The sequence below is a fragment of the Alligator mississippiensis genome, chromosome 5, assembly GCF_030867095.1.
Source record: "Alligator mississippiensis isolate rAllMis1 chromosome 5, rAllMis1, whole genome shotgun sequence".
NCBI classification, from domain to species: domain Eukaryota; kingdom Metazoa; phylum Chordata; order Crocodylia; family Alligatoridae; genus Alligator; species Alligator mississippiensis.
In genome coordinates this window covers 195,066,997-195,089,350 of record NC_081828.1, presented here as the reverse complement: position 1 = coordinate 195,089,350, position 22,354 = coordinate 195,066,997, and the positions used below count along the sequence as shown (strand labels likewise).

General features: G+C 43.2%; 1 protein-coding gene across 4 annotated transcripts in view; it reads right to left on the bottom strand.

Moving 5' to 3' along the window:
* The window catches only part of CREM (cAMP responsive element modulator), a 42,510-nt gene extending 25,334 nt beyond the window's left edge, over positions 1 to 17,176 (bottom strand). The window contains exons 1-3 of one of the 4 annotated variants that reach the window (XM_059729158.1): positions 17,034 to 17,176; positions 9,923 to 10,046; positions 3,884 to 4,030 (exon numbers count right to left, since the gene is read on the bottom strand). In XM_059729158.1, coding sequence (XP_059585141.1) covers positions 3,884 to 4,030; positions 9,923 to 10,042 — 267 coding nt within the window. In that variant the 5' untranslated portion in view covers positions 10,043 to 10,046; positions 17,034 to 17,176. Of the gene's footprint in view, positions 1 to 3,883; positions 4,031 to 9,922; positions 10,047 to 11,180; positions 11,323 to 17,033 lie in introns of those variants that run through there. The other 3 variants (XM_059729157.1, XM_014609051.3, XM_019498519.2) reach the window with 3 other exon arrangements.
* Between the last annotated feature and the right edge of the window lie 5,178 nt (positions 17,177 to 22,354).

Sequence of the window (22,354 nt, the reverse complement as noted above, 5' to 3'; positions counted from 1 at the left end):
AAGCCTCGAAAAACTGGTGTACTCATTTCTGCAGACTATAGGACAAGTGCCAGATTTGAATTTTGGTACTTCTGCCATATATCAAGATCAGCAGGTAGTCAATGGAGCATTATGGATCAATTTTAATGTACAAGGAAAGTTAAATTAAATATGAAATGCAAATATTGTATGAATGCATCTTTCACAATAACACAATATTGCTGATATAAAAACGTCTAAAGTTACGTCACAGGCACAGTACAGAGGAAAAAAAGAACATGTTTAACAACATAAATGATCATCTAAAGATATGCATATGCACAACAGGACCAGTAAATAAAGCTGTGGAAACTTTACAAACTTCTAACTTTTGGGAGTTTATATGGGAGTTTATAATTTAACTTTTTCTTAGAACTCCATTAGCATTGTTTTTTCATTTTACTTTCTCTTTAGGAATTAAAAAGTGACAACCTGCAGCTAAAACAGTCTCTACCTTCAGATAGGATATTTAAAGTCAGTTTCAATTTTGCATAAGAAACTTTCCCAATTAATTTAATTGGTCAAATCCAGCAGCATAAATGGGGCACGGGACCAGCAGAAAGAACTGAGATAGTTGGCAGACCCTAAGCACTGAGTGCCAGAAAGCAGCACTTGTGACTTCAGTGAGGAATGCTTTCAGAAAGATTTTGCAAAGTACATGGACTTGAGACATCTCATCCACAGATTATGAATAGACAGCAAGTACACCTTCAAAGAGCTACAAGTCAAAGGAGAACTAAAAAACCTGAACTTTTTTCCCCTTACTGACTTTACTGTACTCTATTTCTATGCACAATCACTTTGCGCAGGAGGCACCTGATGGATATGATGTCAGACATCTTAGTAAAACGCAGTGCCTACACTGCTCAGAACCATAAGAGATATTTCCAAGTACATGCACATAAATAATTTTAAGCTACGCTGATTCTTCCCATCCCAGCCAGATTCTGCATTCTCAAGCAGTTTGGCTCATTCATCTTCAGCATCAGAAAAAAGGAATTAACACTGTCTTACAGTATAATCTTAGAATTGCCCCAGCAAAAGTTATAGGAAAGTCAAAGCAGACTTGGAACATATTTGAAGTTTGAGGAACAGAGCAGAAGCATGATGTTTTCCAGCAACAGAGTGGTGTCTTGCAAGACACACTTATGCCACAAATTGCTGGAGGTTTAGCCTCAAACACAGAAAGCTCATTGAGCAAATGACCACAGTCAATGGAAGTAATTTCTTGGCTATTTGTACATGCCACTAGATAATTACATCAAGGAAAGGGATTTACAATTAACTTTCTGTAAGTCCTGAACCAACAGCTTTTCATCATATCAAATGGAAAATCAGAGTCACTGATATACAACCTAGAGCCTGACAACCTTGGCTCAAGTCAGGGCTCTTACTCCAGATCTGGAAGCCCTGCTGGCCCATACAAATGGGAGCCTGGCAGCCTTGAACACCCTGGGACCCCCAGATGGACACAAGCATACTAGGCCTTCCTAACCCCTGAGGTATTGTTGTAGGCTACTCCTAAGGAGAGAGGGCTACCCTCTGCTCCAGGAGTTAGGGGCAGCTGGAGACATTTCATTTGGAAAAGGACAAACCAAAATGTGGTTGTTTTCCTGAAGAAAATTCCAGAGTCTCCATTTTGCATGCTATGGCTATCTCTGTTCTTTCTCTACTCTGGGCCACATCTTCAAACTGTTCAACTCCAGTGCACTGTTCCAACTTTTCTATGGAAGTCAAAGCTCAGTATCAGGGTGGAAGACTCATCAACCCCTCTTCTTAGACCCTATCCACTCCTGTGCATTTGCTCTTGATGCCTGACCAAATGCAGAGATGGAGCGAGGGAAAAAAAATCTTCAAAACGATGATCTGAATTGTAAAGTGTTCTTAAATGCTTTCCATTACAAAGATCTATGACTTCTGACAAGTGCTTTTTCCAGGCAGAATGTGATGATACTCTAAAATACTCAGTCTAATCAGGCTCTCTGATCAGACCCACTAAAAGTAGGAGAAAATATTGTGTGATGGCCCAGACTATCATGTTGCCAACATGCAGATGGAATTAAGTTCCTTTTCACAAAAATCAGTTTATACCATTTCCTTAGTCTCCCACACTGTAGCAGGGTGTAGATCCTGGTTCAACACCAACTGTATAAGGAGATCACGCCAAATGGTAAGGGAGAGTGCTTTAGCAATATGTGTTTAAGCGTCTTCACTTCTCCTGCAGTGGGGCCTGCCAGCCCATCAGATAGCTGTGCAATCCCAAAGGACTGAATTGCCCTGCCTTTTTTAAATAACAGAACAGGAACCAAGGGAAACAACTGGAAATAGCTGATTGAGCACAAATGTTTCCCTGTGTCTACTCTAATTTTGAGAGAAGGAGAAGCAGCTGCAGTTGATCCAATATCCATTCCAACACTGTAATTAGCTGCTATTTTACTAATAAATGAGGAAGCTGGCAAAAGACTTAGAAAAATTCTTCCGCTTTTGGGTGACTTCAAGCTGTAGGGCAAGTATTCTATTTTACTAGGCCTGTTCTGGACTATACCAAGTTGAAGAAAAATAGTAAAATAAACTAGGAAAGGCTCTCAAATGTGTGTTTGCTTTATATGATAGGGCTCAGTCTGCTGGAAACTGCTGCTGAAAAACACTTCCACAAAACAGTAGTTTCTTTGGAAATTTAGACTTATTTGGCTCTCACAAGGTTGGTCCAGTCCAAACCTGTGGCTTCCTTTAGCCACCTGTAAAAATGCAATTCTTGAAACCTGCCAGGTCCCACAGATGAGCATGGCCAGAGGTTCAGTACTTCATTCCCTACTAGCCAAGAGACTGCACATCTCTCACAGATGCATCTTTTGTCATGCTCATACAACTCTTTATCTACCTGCGGTTAGACCTAAAAGCTACTCAGAAGTTCTAGACATGAAGGACTGCTCGCCTTTCAAGCAAGCTGGTGAGACAAATTGTCCTTGTCCTCTTTATATTGCAATAATTGCCAATAAATTTCAGGGTGAAATGTGGGGTCTTCCTCCAGTCCTAAGTAAGAGAAGGTAGAACCCAGTTATCCAAAGATATCACCTCCTTTTGACAGAAGCACTTCAGCCACCTGACTCATAAGTCTGGAGAAAAGAGTGGGCAAGATATACTCTACTAAAGGGAAAAATATCTAAATCTTAAGACTGGCCACTTGAGAGTAGTTACAAGATATATTTGTCAAGTCTTTTCATTGTAAAAAGCTGTGAACACTCTTGACATTTAGGCTACTGGTCCTGGCTTCCCAACCTTAGCAAGGTCAAACTCATAGAGGCTTGCCAAATAAATGCTAATTGTTTCACACTATTTTTTTTAACACCTATACTGTGTATAGATGCAGTTGTGGACTCTACTTATACACAACAAATAGTATTAACAGAAGCTCCTCTTCTAATATGTTTGGCATCCAGATACTTTAATTGGTGCAAGAGTTTTTTTATGCTAGGCTCTCTACAAATTCATTAGGGCATTTGGAAACTTTTCAACTCATGAGACAAGATATGAAAGTAGTGAAACAGCAAAAAGAGAAAATAAGTGAGATAAGCCACTAAAGTGGAATCACATGATTTACATAAATTAGATGTTGTGCAAGTTGATGGTTCCAAGACTCTGGTTGGTATTTTCTTGTTACCTTTATGAAACAACCTTTACAGGCCACTGTGCCTGCTGTTATGAGTTGGCAACCAGTCAAAGCCTCGAAGTAAAGGACGAATCTTCTATTCATTGAAAGGAAAGCTGCAAATCCAAAGTGGAAATCAAAGAAGAAAAAGTGCCACATATCATTCCCACATACATACAAAAATCCATAAATAAAACAAGCAAAAACCTTGCTAACCTGAACAGCCTGCATTTGCGGCGACTGAATAACTGATGGCTGTGTGGCTTGAATCACTCCCTGGACGTGTACAGTTTGTCCAGAAGCCAACTGCACTAGAGTTACAGCTGGAGAGCCTCTTCCAGCACTTGATCCAGCTACAGAAACCTGTAAGAGTTATGATTATCATGTTTATTTAACACGTCCTGATGATTTCAGAGGTCACTTCAAAAGGCAACCTTAAGACAAGTTAAATGTTAACTTTCAATCCAAAATCCAAGGCAAAAATAACTCCACACATTAGGCTCTTACTAGCATGACTCAATTATTTCTATTGTGCTGATTACGGCTTTTAAACTGTCTAAAATGTTGAGCACCAAAAATAAAGAGATACCCATCATGTATCTTGGCCCTGTAATATTCTACAACAAATCTTGCCTTTCTTAGGCTTTACCGCTGCTTTTAAGGTTATTGGACAGGAAGAGAGGTACAGTCCAGATTTGTTTTAGCTATTGTGAACTGGATAAAACAACTTCCTTCTGTATTCAGAGCTACATGGATTCATTATTAACTAAGCCTGTGATTGTGACTTTTCTTCCTGGCTTGGTTAAGAACCTGAAGAAAACCCCCGAGAAATCATATCCAGGTGCAAGATTACTCCAAGACAAAATATCTGTGAACAGAAGAAGGTAGAAAGGTGACACACAAGAAAAGCTTGTTGAAATAAAAGATCTAAGCTAGATCTGAAAGGTCATGCCCAATGTATTCTCTTGCTTTTCATATTCCACCTTGTTTCCAGAAGGGACCGGCAACCTTTTCAAGCCACAGCCCAGTGCAACTTGGCTTCAGTCTGGCACAGGCCAGGAAACTTCAGCAGTGCATCAAGAGCGAGGGGAGTTTACCTGTGCCCACGCCAAGGCCAGGCAGTTGGGAGCTGCACCAGGACTACTTTTTCAAGCCCTCTACTTCCTACCTGGGACTCAAGCACACCTTCCAACTCGAGGGGAGCTGCCCTGGGGCCAAGGAACTGGGAATAGCACCTACACTGCTGTTGTCACTTATCGTTGGCGCACTACTCCCTGGCTTAAGCATGGGAGCAGCTTCCAGCCACTGGGGAAGCTGGGGCCAGGCAACTGAAAGATGCGTCTGTGCTGCTGCTGCATCTTTCTGTCCCCTCTATTTCTGGCTACAGAGCAGGCACAGCTGGAAGTTGCCCATCCCCAGCTCGGTTCCCCATCAGATAGAAATTGCACCCGGAGAGAAGCAGTAACAGTAACAATGCGAGCAGAGCTTCCAGCTGCCTGGCCCTACCGCAGCTCCTCACTGCCCAGCCCCAGCATGAGATCAGTGCAGGCAAAGGCTTCTGACTCCACAGGCCAGATACAGTGGCTCTGTGCGCCATATTCAGCCCATGGGTCATCTGTTGCCAACCCCTGATTTAAAGGATTTTGATGATGATACCTGAGTTGTTAACCTCCTTGACTATGAAGTACAGCATACTAAGACACCATCAAGAATACTGGATGATGAATCAACTGTTTCTGAAGAAGCAAGATGTTCAGGCAAAGTAGGCAAGGTATTGTAATTTCCTGATAACTTATTCACTAAATAATTGTTGAATTGTAAGTGGGAAACTAAATAGGCTCTCTCAAGAAAGAAGGTGCCTTCCAATTTTACTTAACACCCAAGTTGAGAATTACTAGACCAGACTATAATAACCCTGCTAAGTGGTAAAAGAATGGATAACTGAAGTGAGATCTGGATGACAAGGGACAGGTTGAACTATTCTGCCAGAGGAGATAAGACAGTTGCATTGAAATCAAAGAACAAATCAACAATGTAATCAGGGATGTATTTAGTAGCTGTGTTGGTCTGAGACAAAAAGAAATGCAAAACTCCAGAACCCTTGGTTCACTGATGATATGTCTTATTAGACCATCTAAGAAATTGCAAAAAAAAAAAAAAAAATCTTTCTTTGCAAGCTTGTGGGCGCACACAGCCTTATTTAGGCTGAGGACAACCCCAAGATGGTAAAAATCCTCTTAGGTAGAAAATAAACTTCATTTTACACAGGGGAATTTTGAGGATGGAGATCTGTTCCCTTGGGTCTGTAAGAGTCTTTTGTGTGAGCTGCTCTTTGATGTGCAGATAAAGCTGTTCTCATCCCTGGAGGCGTCAGATGTCAGGAAGGCAGGGAGGCTCAAAAAAACCTTTCCTTCTCGTTCAGCAATGCAGCTTATATTTCCAAAATTGGTTGAAATACAGCATCTTCCACATTTCTGGGATGTATTTGGTAGCCATGTTGGTCTGAGATAAAAAGAAATGCAAAGTTCTAGAACTCTCAGTTCAGGGATGATACCTGTTGTTAAACCAACTAAGAAATCACAAAAAAAATTCCCTCGCACACCGAAGAGTACAGATCTCCAACCTCAAAATTCCCCTGTGCAAAATTAAGTTTATTTTCTACCTAAGAAGATTTTTACCATCTTAGGTTTGTCCTCAGCCTGAAGAAGGGTGCATGTGCCTGAAAGCTTGCAAAGAAATATAGTTTTTTGCAATTTCTTAGTTGATCTAATAAAAGGTATCATCTCTGAACCAAGAGATAACATGGGATGGGTCAATTACAATCTTAAATGTCACTGCAGAAGTGTCTAAGTGCTAAAGCATTTCTGTTGTCATCAGCAGTGTGTAGCAACCAGAGAGGATTTTAGGAGTCTGGGCAAGCAATATTCCATCCATACCAGGCAGCTGCTTTTTCTTCACCAGAATTCCTCCAGACACAAAATATTTGGAAGGAATGCACGTTGTTAGTATGCAAACAGCTGGAACATTTTGGATTCCTTACTGAATGGGAATGCCAACAGCCCACGTTCAGTTTATCTACAGCACTATTTAGCAGATACTCCAGATTAGAGTCCTCACCTCCTGAGGAAGAGGACATCCTAGCAATAAATCTTTCTGTACAACAAAGTGGCTCACCTTCAGTCTCTGCAGCATAGAAGTCTGCCAGGTAGGGCAATATGTGAACCAGTTCCTCCTCATCTTGGGTCAGGAGACCCGCAAGTATAAAGCCACGAGAATGCTAATAAAATGCTCCCCTCCACCAGCACATTAGGCCAAGGAACACGGCTCTGGGTTCATAGCAGGAATAACTAGAAGACTTGGTCTACAAATGTAAATCTGGACAGAAGCCACTAGAGAAACAAGTGACTGAGGAGAGCAGCCAGCCCTGGCTCTGGAGGAACAGACTCAAATGGCAGAAGGCGCAGAGCCCATCAAAAACAAGTCAAGAGGAAGTGCTAGGCCGAGCCATAACAGCAGGACACTATAGCACCCCTGGTGGCCAGTGGGCTAAAATGCATATTAGTCTGAAAAGCGGGTTGCACTGATTTCCCACAGCCTTCAATAACCTTCTGTTAAAGATCATCCAGTGGCCTCACTATTTACTGTCAACTTTCAACTTTACAGAAAAATGTTTTTTTTCTCTAGCAATTCTAAACACCTACAGCTCTCCCAGACATCAAGATCCATCTTCCTACCCCTATACTTCCTATACTTGTGCTGGCAGCTGTAAGAGAAGAAGGCTGAAGGCGGGGGATAGATCAGTCTGCCTTGCAAGTACTTTTCCCCTTGGCCTCTGTTGTGCCCCCGAGATACAAAATATTGGGCTAGATGGACCTATGGTCTGACCCAGGATGGCATCTGTCGTGTTCTTAAGCAAGTTATAAGCGCTCCGCGCTTTTGAAAAATTGGATCTTATGTTTCTGATGATTATAGCTGAAAAAGAAAACAAGCCAATGTGAGTTGATTCTGCGCTACCTTCCTGAGCCTACCAGACAGAAACAAGGTAAAAACTTCTGCCACTTGTCTTACTAGATATAAACTATAAAAACTTAAACATCGTTCATGAGTGATCACTTTAAGTGAACTATCCAACTAGTGTGCTATCTTGCCTGGCTGAATAGCACAGAAATTATAGATAAGAAAGTATCTTTTGAAATCAACTAATACAGATAATGACAAAAAGTCTTCTGCCTAGGCATTGAGCAGAATTCCTGTAGGGTTCAGAAGGTATAAAGGAAGAAGTGGTCTCAATCACCTTTCAGTTCCATCCACATATATAGGCATTCTTAAACTAAACTTGTGAAGAAGCAAGGACAATGACAGGAATGTGAATATGCAGAAGCAACACTCCCTTAAGAACAATTTCTTTCAAGTTGAGGTTTCCACTTTCAGAAGTTGGGCCATCCCCTACAAAACCTGATGCAAGACTTGTAGGTGAGCTAGGACTACAGAACTTTTAAAAAGAATGAGTCTAGTCTGGGTAAAAGGTCTAGAGAGTATTAAGTGAGACTGCAATCTCATTCCTCCAAACTAAGTGGCACAACAGAGTAGAGGTGGGGGAGGGGTTAAGAGGAAAATGAAGAGACTAAAAAGAGACTAAGCTTTGAGCAGCATCTTGCAAAATTTTCAGATGAAGGCTATGGGAAAGCATGTTATGATATGTCCTGATGTCTGAATACCAGCTACCTCATTAATTGCTACATGTAAGCCACATTGGAACAAACTTTGAGCTGAGAAAGACAGACCCTCAGCATCATATTAACATGCCATAAAGTAGAAGGAAACTATGAACAGGTTTGGTGTCATATAGACAACAACCTAAGGGCCCACTGGACACAAAGAATGGGCCTGATACACTTGAGTACAAAGGAGGCTTGAAGAAACTACTAGCTTCAAAGAGGTGGGCATAAGAGTTCTTAAGTTCCATGACCGAACTACACTTCAGATTCATGTCTATGAATACAATTATTTTCACCGCCTGGTAACAACAAAAAGTAAATAACAACTAATATTTATAAAGGAAACCTATGTTGAGTAGGCCATCTCAGTTCAGTTCCTAATTCACACGAATACACATCAAAACAGGCACTGATACTAATTACAGAAGACCAGGATAACTGAAGAGCTTTCAGACAGAACTACTAACATGTACACATGACTGTAGAACCAACTAAGACATCAATTCTTTGGCTACTACACATCTGATATGTGCACGCTATCACAGAGATTCACTTGATAAATACAGGAGGACAGGTCTGTAGGCAAGCTGGCAAAAACCATGGGAAACCAGAGACTAGCAGAGGAATAACGCTCTCAACATTAGCATTATGCTACAAAAATTATATTGGAGCAAAATAACTAACTCACGAACCCTGCCCGAGTAAAAAAACTTGAGACAAAGCCACAGGTGCGGAATCAAATGGCTCAGGAGTCCTACACTATGCTAAAGGATTAGGATATAAATACCAATCAGTATACTGAAATATGAAGTATAATTCCTTTTTAACATTTTCTACTATAACTTTTGCTTGAATATTTTAAGATGTAAGACGATATATCATCATTACAAATGTAGAACATTATCGTATCATCTGTCTCCCTTATTTATCAGCAAAATATTTTGAAATATCTCTTTAAACAAATCCCAAAACTGCTTTTAGGTGCTTAGGGAAGAAACAGAAATATACACCTCAGTACTTACATGTTGAATTCGACTCATTTTGAGCAAGAAAACTAGGGGTAAAAAAATCAAAATTTATTTTCATCCAGCTTTTGGGTTGCAAAACATCTCCAAACTCTAGGACATAAGAGAACACCACGTACCTTACCTACCTCTAACTTTTCTGGCTGTCTCAACTCTTTAGGTCATCACATGAACAGTGTACGGCTCTATTGCAAAAACACGGGTAAAATGATGCCTATAACTTTCCACTCTTGTGTCACTCTGAGAAGCCCCAAATTCCCAAAGAGCTATTTTTGTGAAGAACTTAAAATAATGTACAGCATTATCTGTGGCCCTTACTCTGTCCCATCCTTAATACAGAAGATGTGTTTTGAGATTCAATTGAATCCCTCCTATAAGAAAATGAAATGTATGTATGACATGGGGAATATGATGATCAGCAGTAAAGTGTCATATTTATCTCAATACAGGTAACAATTCTAAATGTTCTTTATTTTTGTTTGCTTCTCCTATCCTTCTGTGTTTCAGATTACCTGAGCTATGGGAGGAATCTGACTTTGGCCTGGCAGGTTTTGCATGCGAACAGCATCACTCTCTGCTGCAGACTCTGCAGCACTTCCATCTTGTTGTGATTCAACCATTTCCATGGTCATTTGTCTAAAAAAAATAAGTAAAATAAATACATACAGAATGCAGTGCAAGGAACTGAAATCAGAACTGAAGAACATACTTATTTGAATATTATTAATTCCCCCTCATTTGTTCACAATTTCATCTTTTGAAAGTATCTGACAAAAAGATCAACCCAAGAGTCTCATAGAATCACAGTATATCACCATGCACTGCCTATAAATTGGAACTCAAGTTCAGTCCCTTGGCCAGGGAAGGAAGTACTATAGTCAATACCTCCAGTATACAGTACAGAAAAAGAAAGAATAATTTTCTGGCAACCCATTCTTTCTGGATGCTATTTCTGATGGGAGAGCCACATCAAGCCTTTACTGTGTGTCGGGCAAGGAAACAAGGAGGGGTGCTGGGGCTAAAGAAACTTAATGGTGTAAAGCAAAGAGAGTATTTTGAGAAGCCCTTATGGGCAAGGTAGAAACACCTAACAATTCTTTATTATTTGCTTCTTTTATAGGACTAACTAAATAGCTGCTTGTGAATAATAAGTAGATTCAATACAGTATAGGGTCAGATGACTTTGAAGGGTTATCTAGGAGGAAATTATTAGAAAATTAATCTTTTCTGAGTTCCTTTAGGTTAAATACTGAAAAATATTATAGGTCCCTCAATCAAAAAACACAGATGGACAAATTTATGTAAAGAGTGATTTTGGCTTACACTTGTGGATTTTTTTTTCTGACTTCATTTTTTATCTATTCGCAAAATTAGGTATCAGAGACAGATAGGGGAGAAATACAGAAGTTAAGCCAGCAAAATATCTGAAGTGTTCAGACAGGTACTGCACAAAAATTTTACTGATCTTGTCTACTGAACACAAACGTTCCCCCCCTCTAGACAAAAAAATAATTATTTATAGTTTTTGTCTATCTTCCCTTATCACAATTCAAAATATAACGATTTAATACTTGAAAACAGGACTAATCCCATTTCAAACCAAACCATATGCATTTGGCATCACCACTGGGTTGTGTTGTGACATCATTTTAGATGGTATAGAGCTTACCTCAATTGATAAGTTACACAGGAGCTTAGCTAATTGCACAACCATCAATTAACACTTATGAACTTGGAGGAAACTTTCAAACATATCAACTTGATAATTACCTTACAGTTATTTTTCCATGGTATTTCTTGACACACTTGCTCATAGTGGAAGTATGTGTGTTTTAAAACAAAAGCTTGGTTCTCCTCAGCTCTCTCTCCCTCCTACTGAACACCACACTGAAGTTATGATGTTGAATTTGTGATGTCACAATCATCACCATGGCAACAAACTGATATCATAAACAGTATTAGACATTATGACAGGTTCAAGCAGTAAGAGACAGAGAAAGCTGTCAAACACACACCTCAGATATTATCACAAGTGCAAAGGAAAAAAACCATAAGGACAGGAGAACTGCTTCATTTGGTGGTTCTCAACCTTTTTATACTCAAGGCACTCCTCAGAAAATGTTAGCTCTTAGATTTCACTCAACTTTTGACTACAGAAAAGTTCTGTGGCAAAGAATTCAGCAAGACCACAACAGGTGAGAAAGTGTTTAACACTATAAATTCCTACTTGAAATCTATGGGTTTATCTTCTGAACAAGGTTTCCATACCACAGAGGTTAACATTGCATGGCATCTCATGACACCTCTGAAAAAAATCTCAAGGCACCCCAGGGTACACTGGCTCCCTGGTTGAAATTCGCTGGCTTAGATGTTACTGCCATTTCCTTACAATGTATTTATGCTCTTTTGTAAAAGCTGGGGCCTGAACAGGCAAAACCCAGCTGTAAAGTTCAACTGTTGGCAAGTGAGCAGAACTTTCTGAAGTTTATTCTTGGGTCTTACATCATCATGCAAAACAGGCGGGGACTGTTCTATTTCAAAGATTCTGAGGGTTCTGAAAAACAAATCTAGAGACACATTCATGAGTTAACTACTATTATCTTAGAGTACAGACACAAGCGACAATTTTAGCCTGATGTGGCCACATGAAGTTGTCTATAGCTGTGACCAAACACAAATGCATAGCTGCAGACTGCTTCAAAAATGGCAGATTGGGTGAAAATCTGACCCCTCATTGCATGAGGGGTCAAAGCAGATGTTTCAAAACAAAGCATCTTCTGTAGCTTCTGTCTGTGCTGCCTGCCAGCCTTGAGATGTTTTCAGAATGGGAGGGCAAGGAAGGAAAGGGAGGAGTGAGTTTGGTTTGGGGGTTTTTTGGCCCCTGCTGGAGGGTGGGGCAGGTGTATTAGAGCACCCTGGTCCAATTCACCCACCCCACCCAGCACTGGCCAGGAAATCCCTAGAACGAGCTCCCTCCCCGCCCCTCCCGTTCTGATACAGGGACAGGATGGGCGAGAGGGGGGCCGCTGCTAGGGGAAACCAGCTGCAGGCTCCCAACCCACAGCTAGATTCCCCTCCCCTTTGGAACCAATGGTCCAAGGGATCATTGTAATTCAGAACGCTTCCTGCAAAGCACTCTCAGTTACAGTGGAGAGCTGAACTTCCTGCTGCATCCTCAGTGTTTTCTGGAATGCCCTACTTCAGTTAAGGGATTTGTCTCTCATATTCCAAACACGCTCGTTACAATGCTTGATTCTAATGTGAAAAGGGATAAAACTAATCGAATGGTATCTCTGGGCAGCAAAATTATAGGTAACTTCCCCTCCCTGCACAGATACCATCATGATTAGTTTTACAAGAATACCCTGCCAGTATGTCCCCTCTGCTGATCTCAGCTACATTAATGTCTCTTGGTAATTAGGTTCTAAACAATAATAAGCTTTCAGGGTTAGAACTGCCTTCTTACCATCTACCAGAAAAATCTCAGGAAGCCAATTCTGCTCACAGAGCACTGGCAAGCAAAGCTCCATTTAAATTAGCCTGAACTACAATCCCATTGTATCTAACTGTATCTTTCTACACTATATGCAAGGCGATCTTGTTGACTCACTACATATTACACAAATAACACTGCGATAATAGGCAACGTTCTAGGAAGAAATCCTCCCTCCCCTAGTAATCTTAGCATGCCCTTAAAACAGAGGCATGGGGACTGGACAATATATACGAATTTACCTCTGAAAGAATGCCTCCACAGACAACAAAACAACTTAAATACCAGAGTGAATGTAATCTGTATGCACTGCCAACACATTCACTACATACTATTAAAAATGTGATTCTAATTATTGTACACTAGCAGGTCCAAAAATATACAAGAATATTTTATATTCAACATAATCTCCCACAGATATCCAGTTAAAAAAATTACTATTTTTCCTATTCCCACTATGTGTCCCACAGATTTCATTTACTGAAAGCTACTTTTAATGCTTCAGAAACTGATATATTTCCAGGTGCTATTTCACCGTTTTTGACTTGGTTTGTATTCTGTGTAACCAGTACATCCATCAGTTAATTGAACAGTATTTCTTCTTAAGTATCAAAAAGCCAAAAACAAAATGTTAGCTAGTATCCCCTAGCCAGTTTTGTAGTTTCCCAGATAGTATTTAATCCTTCATTGACTGCCAATTGTCACTCTTTTTACAAAGCAGCTTTATTTTACTATTTGCTTTTGAATTTAGCAAGACCAGCAAGGAACATATCAAGTCACTTCCATAGTGTAGGAATCTAACTACTTATCACTACAAGTTAACTGATTTTACTCTTGCATCTATGTTATTTACAAACAACGAATATTCTTGTCTATGTTGTTGTATAAATGTATAGCTTAACTTTAATCATGAGAATACAAAATAAAAAAATTAAGAAAATATTACTAGAACAAGAGGGAGAACTGAAATATTTATTTTTTAGATACTCTGTACTAAACCAGTAAGAACTCACTGGCAAGTACAATATACCTCTGCAAGACATAACTTAATTCTTCAAAGATATAGTTATATATATTCTGGGTCTCAAAGTGGATAGATGGGTAATTGATGTAAAAAACAAATCAACTGAAAAGCAAGTGATGAAGTTAGCCATCAATATTTTATTATTTAGGAGCATAATTTGTCTAAAATTAGGAGAATAGCAGTATTAACAATGCATAAAAATGTAAAAGGCAGGTGGGATTAATTCAGTTCAATCCAGAGACTACCAATATGAAATGCGTTTTCTTCCATCAATGTAAATTCAGACTTGGGTAGAAGCAAACCTACCTATTATCAAAGAAAATGTATCAACAGATTATTTCTCAATTTCCCGATTACACCCTTTCTTTAAAAAAAATCCAAAGATTTTTGAAAAAGCATTAAGACCTACAGTCATGTCTTTAACTGAATATGTATAGCAAAACCTTAGTTCAGTTTGAGTGGGAAAATCATTTAAAACAGGAAACAGCTTTATTTTCTTTTAGAAGGAAAATTGAACAAATACAGTGTTAGAGAAGACAGAATTATCTTTAATTCAAAAGTTTGAAAAAGCTGAAGAATGCACTGCAATCAAAAGCTTGTTGTCTAAGTCTACCTCAACCATGCCACTAGCCCAGTAAAGGATAATCCCCCCAAAAAATCCTTGCCACTTGCAAAAAGCTGCATTTTATATTAACACTTAAATTCTATAACAGAATCAGCTATTCCATTTGACTGCACCCAAGAGATGTACTGAACTATCATCAACTGATAGTTTGTAGTACAAATTGTCAGAGAACCCATGTTTTAAGGAAATGCTTTCATCCTTTGAAAGCAGACTAGGAATATATGCTGCATAGTGATTTATTTCTCCTGTGTCAACTGCTTTAACCTCCTGCTCTCAAAATGTATTTCAGGTTACGGGAGTGACATTTGGCACTAGTCTAGTACTAGGACATTTAAACTCCCAAAGGACCTCACTGGCATACTGCTCAGTTCTGAAAAAAGGGCAGCATTCCAGAGGTGTTATTAGTACTGGATGCTGTAAGGAGCAGTATTTTTAAAACGCTCAATAAAGATGTCAGACACATGAGAGGGCCAAGGCCACACCTCCTTCTACCTTTCCTCCCCAAAATAAACCCCACACTCAGAATATTTATTCCAATAGATGTGATTTATCTTATCAAACAGAGAACAGAACTTTTTGGACAAAAGCCAGCTGAGAAGCAGCAATAGCCAAAAGGTAAAGGTGATCATATGATCTACAGCGGGCAAAAAGTTATCAGAATCTGGAGGTGCAAACTTTAGCTCTAGTAGATCCTTTTTTGTTTTGTCTTGAGACTCAGTTGTTAAACAAATCCTTAACAAGAGCCAATGCAAGAAAGTGGCTTTGAAAAGGAAAAACTGCATACCATATCCAATCTTGCAGCCCTATAAGTAACTGAATATGTATCTAAGTATTTAATGTTTTGCTGGTGAAATATAATATTCAAACTAATCCAGGACTTGAAGCATCTGATTAAATACTCGAATCATTTTATGACATGTTTTTTATTGCAGTAGTAATACAGCATGATACAGTACAAAACATGAGAAATTCTTTACATAGGCAGCTTAGTAGTGAGGAAACTGGAATTTAATCAGAGGATTAATAAACTTGATCAGGACTTTAGTACAGGCCTCTCTGAAGGCTCACCTCTACAGGAAGTCATTGCGAACTAAGGCAGGGTGGGATCTGAACACGTCAGTTCATCTGCGGTAACTCCCTGTGTAACCTCTTTGGCTAGAAACAGACTTGGTGGGAAGGAAGGGCTCAGCTCTGCCGCATACTTTGTGGCATAGCCCACTCACTTCACTGGGCCCAACATATTGCTCAGCGTCTTGCCCTTGATGGGACAGGACAAGGGGTGACATGAAATCCTGGCTGTCCCCGTTACCTGGGCCAGCCCATAATTTTTTGGGGGCCCCTGCGAGATATAGTTTTGGGGGCCCCGATCCATCAACAATTCAAAATTGTGGTTAACTGCAGCATAAACTCACTAAAATAAAATAGTCAGGGCTGGGCTGCACACACGTGGGCTGCACAGCGTGGTGTAGGGGCAACATGTGCTGGGGATACCTAGGTTCCCTCCCTGGGGCCAGGGCGGGAACTCCACTGGGCAGCAGGGAAGGTGCTCCCTGCATGGTGGGGCGCCCCTCCCTGTTGCCTCAGACTAATGCTCTGGGTCTGGGGGCAGCGGGGAAAAGCACTCCCCCACACAGAGCAAGTGGCTAGACAGGGGAACACCTAGCGTTCCCCCCTGCAAGGGCCAGGGCCTGGCAGGCTGGGTGTTCCCCTGCCCAGCCTCTGGAGAGCGCTTTTCCCTGCTGCCCCATTCCCACAGCACAGGTCTGATGCAGCAGGAAAGGGGGATCCTCCCCTGCACTGCCAGGCATGCGCTGAGCAGTGAAGCCCTCCTGCCCCTGCCCCTCACCAGTGCCGTCCCAAGACTCCTGGCAGCCCTGGGCAAACTTTTATATTGGGCCCCCCTTCACCAGAGATAACAATTTTTTTGTTGCAAAAGTCTTGTTCGCATCTGCAGTCTGGACGCCTTTAAACAGCTCTCATCAACTGACAGCACGGCCGGTCCCGTGTATGCACAATAGGAAAACTTTTCTTTTTTGTTATAATTGTCATTTGTGTCGGTGTCTCCCCCCCCCCCGCATTTTCCGGCCCTCTTTATTGTCCGGGTGCGCCCAGGTGGGGCCAGAGAGCAGGGTCCGGCTTCTGCGTGGCCCCGCCGCCTTTCCCATCACGTGGCGCGACCGCGGCTCCTGGCTCGTAGCGAAGGCGGCCGCGCGGATCCGGGCCGCGGCCGCTGCTCGGCCGGCACCTGCGCGCGGGGCCAGGCGCTGCCCGGCGGCCGCGGGAGGCTCCTCTCTCTCTCCCTCTCTGTGTCTGTCTCCCGGGCGGGGCCGCCGCGCCCCGCCGCGCCCCAGGCACCTGCCCGCGGCCCAGGCCCGGCCGGGGGGGCCCGCCCTGCCCGCGGGAGGCGCCGCCCGCCCCCGTGTCCCGGCCCGCGGGGTCTGGCTGCGGCGCACACGTGTCCCCGCCCCCTGCCGCACTCACCCGCCGCCCCGTGCGTGCTGCCCCCGTCACAGGGGTGGGGGGGGATTGGGCCGGGCGGAGCCGCGCGTCGCCCCACGTCAGCGCTGATGCAGCCGCGCCGCCGCAGGGGCGCTGAGGAAATGGCGTCCGCGGGGACTCCCGGCCCCGGCGCGGCCGGGGGGCGGGGCCTGCGCCCGCCGCCGCCGATTGGCTGCGAGCGGAGCCCGACAGTTGCACCCGCGCCAACGGCCGCCGGCGGGGCTCCTGATTGGCTGCGGGGAGCGGCCGCGGGCTTCGGACTCTCTGTGCTTGGCGCTGCTGCGGGGGGGGAGGGGAGGGAGTGCCCTACTCGGTCTCGGTGACGGCCCCGTTTGGTCTCGGGCCGGCGCTGCGCTGCGCTGCGCTGCGCTGCGTGACTCTCACGGCCCGCCTCTGCGGACTGGTCGCCGGCCCGGTCTTGGCCTCAGTGGCCTGGTCTGCAAAATGGGTCTGACCTCTGCCAAAGGGCGTCTTGGCAAGACACCGGGGGCAGGAGGCAGCGATGGCGGGGCTGGGTGAAAGGGCATCAGGCGAAGGGCAGTGCCTTGCATCCCCCTCCCCATCCCCCCCCACCCCCGGGCAGGGGTGTTTCCCTCTGGGAGGCCCCAGCCAGAGATGAAGTGACCGGGTGGAGGATGCAGCAAATCCACTTTGTGGCAGTAACTACCACGTGCCCTGGGGCGCTTTTCTGTGCGGGAAGCTTATCCTCCCATGATGAGGAGGTGCTTAAAAAATGTGTTTGGGGATTTTGGGAAAGCTCTGTATTTGGCTCCATTTTATTACGATTTTTTTTCCCAACACGTACATCTGTCTGCGGCCAACAGAGACGGCAAAAGAAAGGCAGCTACCCACCCTGGTGTTGTAGCCCTGTTGCCAAATGGATACAGTTGCCCACATAATGTGTGAACTCTGCTCTGTCCAGCAAAGCATAACATTGGACTTATAGCAAATGCTGTTTGGGCCCTAGAATAGATCTTACTGCTGTTTTAATACCCTCTTTTCATAGAATCGTAGAAAATTAGGCTTGGAGGGGATCTCAAGAGGTCACGTCTAGTCCAACCCCCTGCTCAAAGCAGGACCACCTCCAACTGGATCATCTCAGCCACGGCTTTGTCAAGCCAGGCCTTAAAAACTTCCAGGGATGGAAAACCTCCATCACCTCTCTGGATAACCTGTTGCAGTGCTTCACCACTCTCCTAGTGAGAAGGTTTTTCCTAATATCTAACCTAAACTTCCCTTGCTGCAACTGGAGACCATTGCTCCTTGTCCTGTCATCTGTCAGCACTGAGAACAGTCCAGCTCCATCCTCTTTCGAACCCCCTTTCAGGTAGTTGAAGGCTGCTATTAAATCCCCTCTCAGTCTTCTCTTCTCTAGACTAAATAAGCCCAGTTCCCTCAACCTCTCCTCAGCAGGCATATGCCCTGGCCCCCAAAACCATTTGCACTGCTCTCCACTGGACCACCTCATCCACTTCCTTTCTATAGTGGGGGGCCCAAAACAGGACACTGTACTCCAGTGCAGAGTTTTCTTTAAGTGTTCAATATTGAACAAGATGCAGAAAGAAAAGAAGGGCAGTGATGGTTAGCATGCTAGCCTGGGACATCTATGTTGGATTACCTGGTTCACCACAGACTTGCCCTGCACCTTGGGACAAATTACTTATCTGTGCCTCAGCTCTGCAGCTGAAAATGGGGCTAACAGTACTACAGGTTCAGAGGGAAATTGTGAACATAAAGTCTTTAAAGATCGTGATGTGTTTAGATGATGCAATAATAAGGAGAGATGAATACAAAAAACGTAATGTGTCATATTTTTAGTATAATAGAGGAGACTGAATTAAGTCAATACTTTGCAGTACAAATTCTGCAAGTATTGGAAATGCAAACTGTAATATTGGAGACTGAAGTTTTTATGTCATAATATTTCACATAGCAGATTTCTCTAACCCACTACTGTTATTCTGAAGATTCACTCACCACTATTGAGCAAAAAATTTCAAAGACCTAAATTAAGTTGCAAATGAATTTCTATAATCAGTTGGAGAACGCCAGTCCTAGTTATATGTTATGTCCATACAAGCTAAATATTCAATCTCCTTCACTGAGTGAGGATTACTTTCAGAGAATAATGGCCCCGCTGCTGGAGCACAAGTAGTTATATTTACTAAGCCTTCCTTTGCTATTTGCATTTGCTACTCATACATATTTTATCTTAATCAAAATAGAGTGAAATGGTACTTAGCATAACTGCCGAAAATGTGATACACTTAAAATCATTGTAAAAATGTAAACATTATCGCTTACAAAGGTTATTGGTTCTTATCCTACATTTCCTTTGTTGAAATATTGAACAATATCCCCTTCCTGTTTTGAATTTTCTACCTTCCTCTCCTTGTTCACCATGGCTTCACATATGCTTCCCTTTTAAGCCTTTAATCTTGGTATTGCTCTTTCCTTTTTCTCTTCCCCACCCTTTTTCAGTTACTATAAAGATTGATCCATGGTAACTAGGACAAAGCACAAATACTTTTGTTCAAAATGTTATGTGAATTAAAAATATTTGATTGGTTAGGATCTAGGAACTAGCACTGAATAAATAATGAAGGCAGCTATTTAAGTGGCATTGTTAGAAACTGCATTTTAAGCTTAGTTTGGCTTTAAAAGCAAAGAATTTTTATTGTGACATTCAACTTGGCCTAAAACTTGACAGATGTCAAAAACTTTGTGTTTATTTATTTATATATTTTTGGTTAATTTCTGAGCAAACGTTATATAAAAGAATCGGTTAGAGTTGGTTTCATATCCATTTAAACTAGGCTGAAGTTTTCTGAGGTTAAGTTCGGTATGCAGTTAGAGATTGCAAAAACACCTACTATCATTTTCTAAATGACTTGCAAGCAACCTTGCACCTGTCAAAATGACACTCTTAAAATGAGTTTATTACCGTTTTCATAGGTTTCATAGGCATTAGGGCTGGAAGGGACCTCGAAAGATCATCGAGTCCAGCCCCCCGCCCAAAGGGCAGGACGTCAGCTGGGGTCATAGGATCCCAGCAAGATAAGCATCCAGTTTCATCTTGAAGGTGTTCAATGAAGGCGCTTGAACAACCTCCGGCGGCAGGCTGTTCCAGACCTTGGGGGCTCGGACAGTAAAGAAATTCTTCCTTATGTCCAGCCTGAAACGATCTTGTAGTAGTTTGTGACCATTCGTCCTCGTCATCCCTTGGGGCGCTCTGGTGAACAAACGTTCCCCTAGATACTGGTGGTCACCCCTGATAAACTTGTAGGTGGCCATCAGATCACCCCTGAGCCTGCACTTTTCCAGGCTAAAGAGCCCCATGGCTCTCAGCCTGTCATCGTAGGGTCTGCTTCCCTGACCTCTGATCATGCGCGTGGCTCTTCTCTGGACTCTCTCAAGCTTCTCTCAAGTTTTATATATAATATCTTTACAACTTTGCTTGGCTTTTCCACACTGACTTGCTTTTGTTTTTAATGGTATAAAGCAGGGGTGCTCATTCTCTGGCCTGCCAACGAGATCTGACCCTTAGCACCTTCTCATCTGGCTCATAGGGAGCCCTGTGGGCTGTGGGCCTGCGCACTAGATCTGGCATGAAGGATAGCATGGGGCCTGATTCTGGCACACAGAGCCTGGCAGAGGGAGCATGGGGGACCCTGGGTCCTCATTCCAGAGCGCAGGTCTGAGTAGAGGCAGCATGGAAACCTGGGGCCCCAATCCCAGTACACAGGGCCAGACAAGAGTGGTACAGTGTCTCAGGTAACTGATCCTGGTACATGGGACTGAGCAGGAGTAGCACAGAGACCCAGGGCCTTGCTCCTGGCACATGGAGCCTAGCAGAAGCAGCACGGAGTCCCAGATCCCCAATCCTGGCACATGGAGTCAGCAGCGGGTGGTGTGATCTGGCCATGCAGGGCGAACCTGGGGTGCAGGGTCTGATCCAGCCTGTTGCCCAGCCCCACACCACTCATTTGGCCCATGTGACCAAAAAGTCAAGTACTACTGGCATAGGAAGAGCGATTCTCAACCTGGGTGCTGTGGCACACTCTAGTGCCTGAGTTAATTTTAAGGGTGCCATGGAGTGCCTCACAACATTACCACAGTAATCTGCACACAATTCACAAATAAACCCACATATTTCAAATAGAAATCCATGGCGTCATAAACATTCTGACTTGTTTTGATCTTTCAGAGTTCTTTGAAAGCCTCAAACTCCCCAGTGAAAACCAAGGAGAGAGATACCAAAAGATAGTATTCCTAAAGCAAGAGAGATAATTGACTAACTTCAACTCTGACAGATGGGCATAGTCAGTGCCCACTCATTCCATGACTTAGTTGAGCCCAGATGATCAGTGGGGCTGTGCTAGAATATTGGAGAAAGGATAAGGAGCACACCAGATCTACATTTTTTCAGTAGAAGAACAGGGGTAATACTTGTATTTTGTCAGCTGAAACCCAGACTTTTCTATAGAAGAATACTGCACCAGTTTAACTAAAAACACTTTACAGTTGTTCTAGTTTAAACTAGTACAGGGCTGTCCAACAGGTGACCTGTGCGTCACATGCATCCCCCAAAAGGTTAACCTGCAGCCCCTAGGTTCATAGATTCATAGATGTTAGGGTCGGAAGGGACCTCAATAGATCATCGAGTCCGACCCCCTGCATAAGCAGGAAAGAGTGCTGGGTCTAGATGACCCCAGCTAGATACTCATCTAACCTCCTCTTGAAGACCCCCAGGGTAGGGGAGAGCACCACCTCCCTTGGGAGCCCGTTCCAGACCTTGGCCACTCGAACTGTGAAGAAGTTCTTCCTAATGTCCAATCTAAATCTGCTCTCTGCTAGCTTGTGGCCATTGTTTCTTGTAACCCCCGGGGGCACCTTGGTGAATAAAACCTCACCAATTCCCTTCTGTGCCCCCGTGATGAATTTATAGGCAGCCACAAGGTCGCCTCTCAACCTTCTCTTGAGGAGGCTGAAAAGATCCAGTTTCTCTAGTCTCTCCTCGTAGGGCTTGGTCTGCAGGCCCTTGACCATACGAGTTGCCCTTCTCTGGACCCTCTCCAGGTTATCCGCATCCTTTTTGAAGTGTGGCGTCCAGAATTGCACGCAGTACTCCAACTGCGGTCTGACCAGCGCCCTATAGAGGGGAAGTATCACCTCCTTGGACCTATTCGTCATGCATCTGCTGATGCACGATAAAGTGCCATTGGCTTTTCTGATGGCTTCGTCACATTGCCGGCTCATGTTCATCTTGGAGTCCACTAGGACTCCAAGATCCCTTTCCACCT